Source organism: Trypanosoma theileri (genome assembly GCF_002087225.1).
Source record: "Trypanosoma theileri isolate Edinburgh chromosome Unknown TM35_Tth_4_V1, whole genome shotgun sequence".
Classification (NCBI taxonomy): domain Eukaryota; phylum Euglenozoa; class Kinetoplastea; order Trypanosomatida; family Trypanosomatidae; genus Trypanosoma; species Trypanosoma theileri.
In genome coordinates, this window is record NW_021639846.1 from 531497 (window position 1) to 532317 (window position 821).

The 821-nt window shown below is 43.0% G+C and overlaps 1 protein-coding gene across 1 annotated transcript; it reads left to right on the plus strand.

Annotated features, from left to right (window-relative positions):
- Positions 1 to 139: 139 nt before the first annotated feature.
- TM35_000043360 (uncharacterized protein) lies at positions 140 to 757 on the plus strand (the record flags this gene model as incomplete). Its single annotated transcript, XM_029022530.1, has 1 exon — positions 140 to 757. The coding sequence occupies one exon, from the start codon at positions 140 to 142 to the stop codon at positions 755 to 757; it is 618 nt and encodes a 205-aa protein (XP_028886188.1).
- Positions 758 to 821: the final 64 nt, after the last annotated feature.

The following is an 821-nucleotide window of genomic DNA, read 5'->3' on the forward strand; positions in this document are numbered from 1 at the left end:
TTATTTCCTTTTTTTCCCACCACTACTACATTACATTACATTACACAATGGGAAAAGCAAGACACTACCATTAAGAAAGAAGATTAAATCATTTAATTGTATTTAAACACTCCCTCTTTCTTTTTTTTTTTGGTAGTGAATGGAGTTGGACGTGGTGGACGAGAACGAGGTGTATACCCGTGCAGTCCAAGAGGCTAAATGGGATATCTTAAAGGGCGCAGATGTAAAAGTAGATTGGCAACAGATCCAAAGCAGACATCCATTTTTCAACGATGTTGTTACCGATGCGGGTCGACAGGCCCGTCAGTTGGCCTCTGTAATGGCTGCTACAGAGTTTTTTATTAAACAGATGTTGTGTTGTTGTGAGAATAGTTGGGTTTCTCCTAAGGTTGATGATGAGAAGAAACTCAAGCAGTGGCAAGGTTCCCTTGCGGTACTATTATCGTTGTATGCATCATCATCCGTTCCAACGCGAGTGCGGTGGGAGGCGACTGTGAGGGAACACAACAGTAGCAGCGATGCAGGAATCGAACCGAATTTAGATTTCAATGGTGCCAACATTAAGGAGGACGAGGATGAGGATGACGGTTCATTCGTAGAGAATCAACTGAAAGAACTTATTAGTCAATGTGTTGCTGCTAGCCGAGTGTGGTGTCGTCAGCTTCAAAATAGAGGTAAAAGTGAACTTGCAGAGAAGTTGCGCCGTGCTGTATCTGTCATGAATGCCTTTGTGGTGCCAAAGACGCTTGAGTGGTAAAGTGTCTTGACCTAATTTATTTTGTGAACGTTTAAGAGAGGGAGAGAGAGAGAGAGAGAGAGAG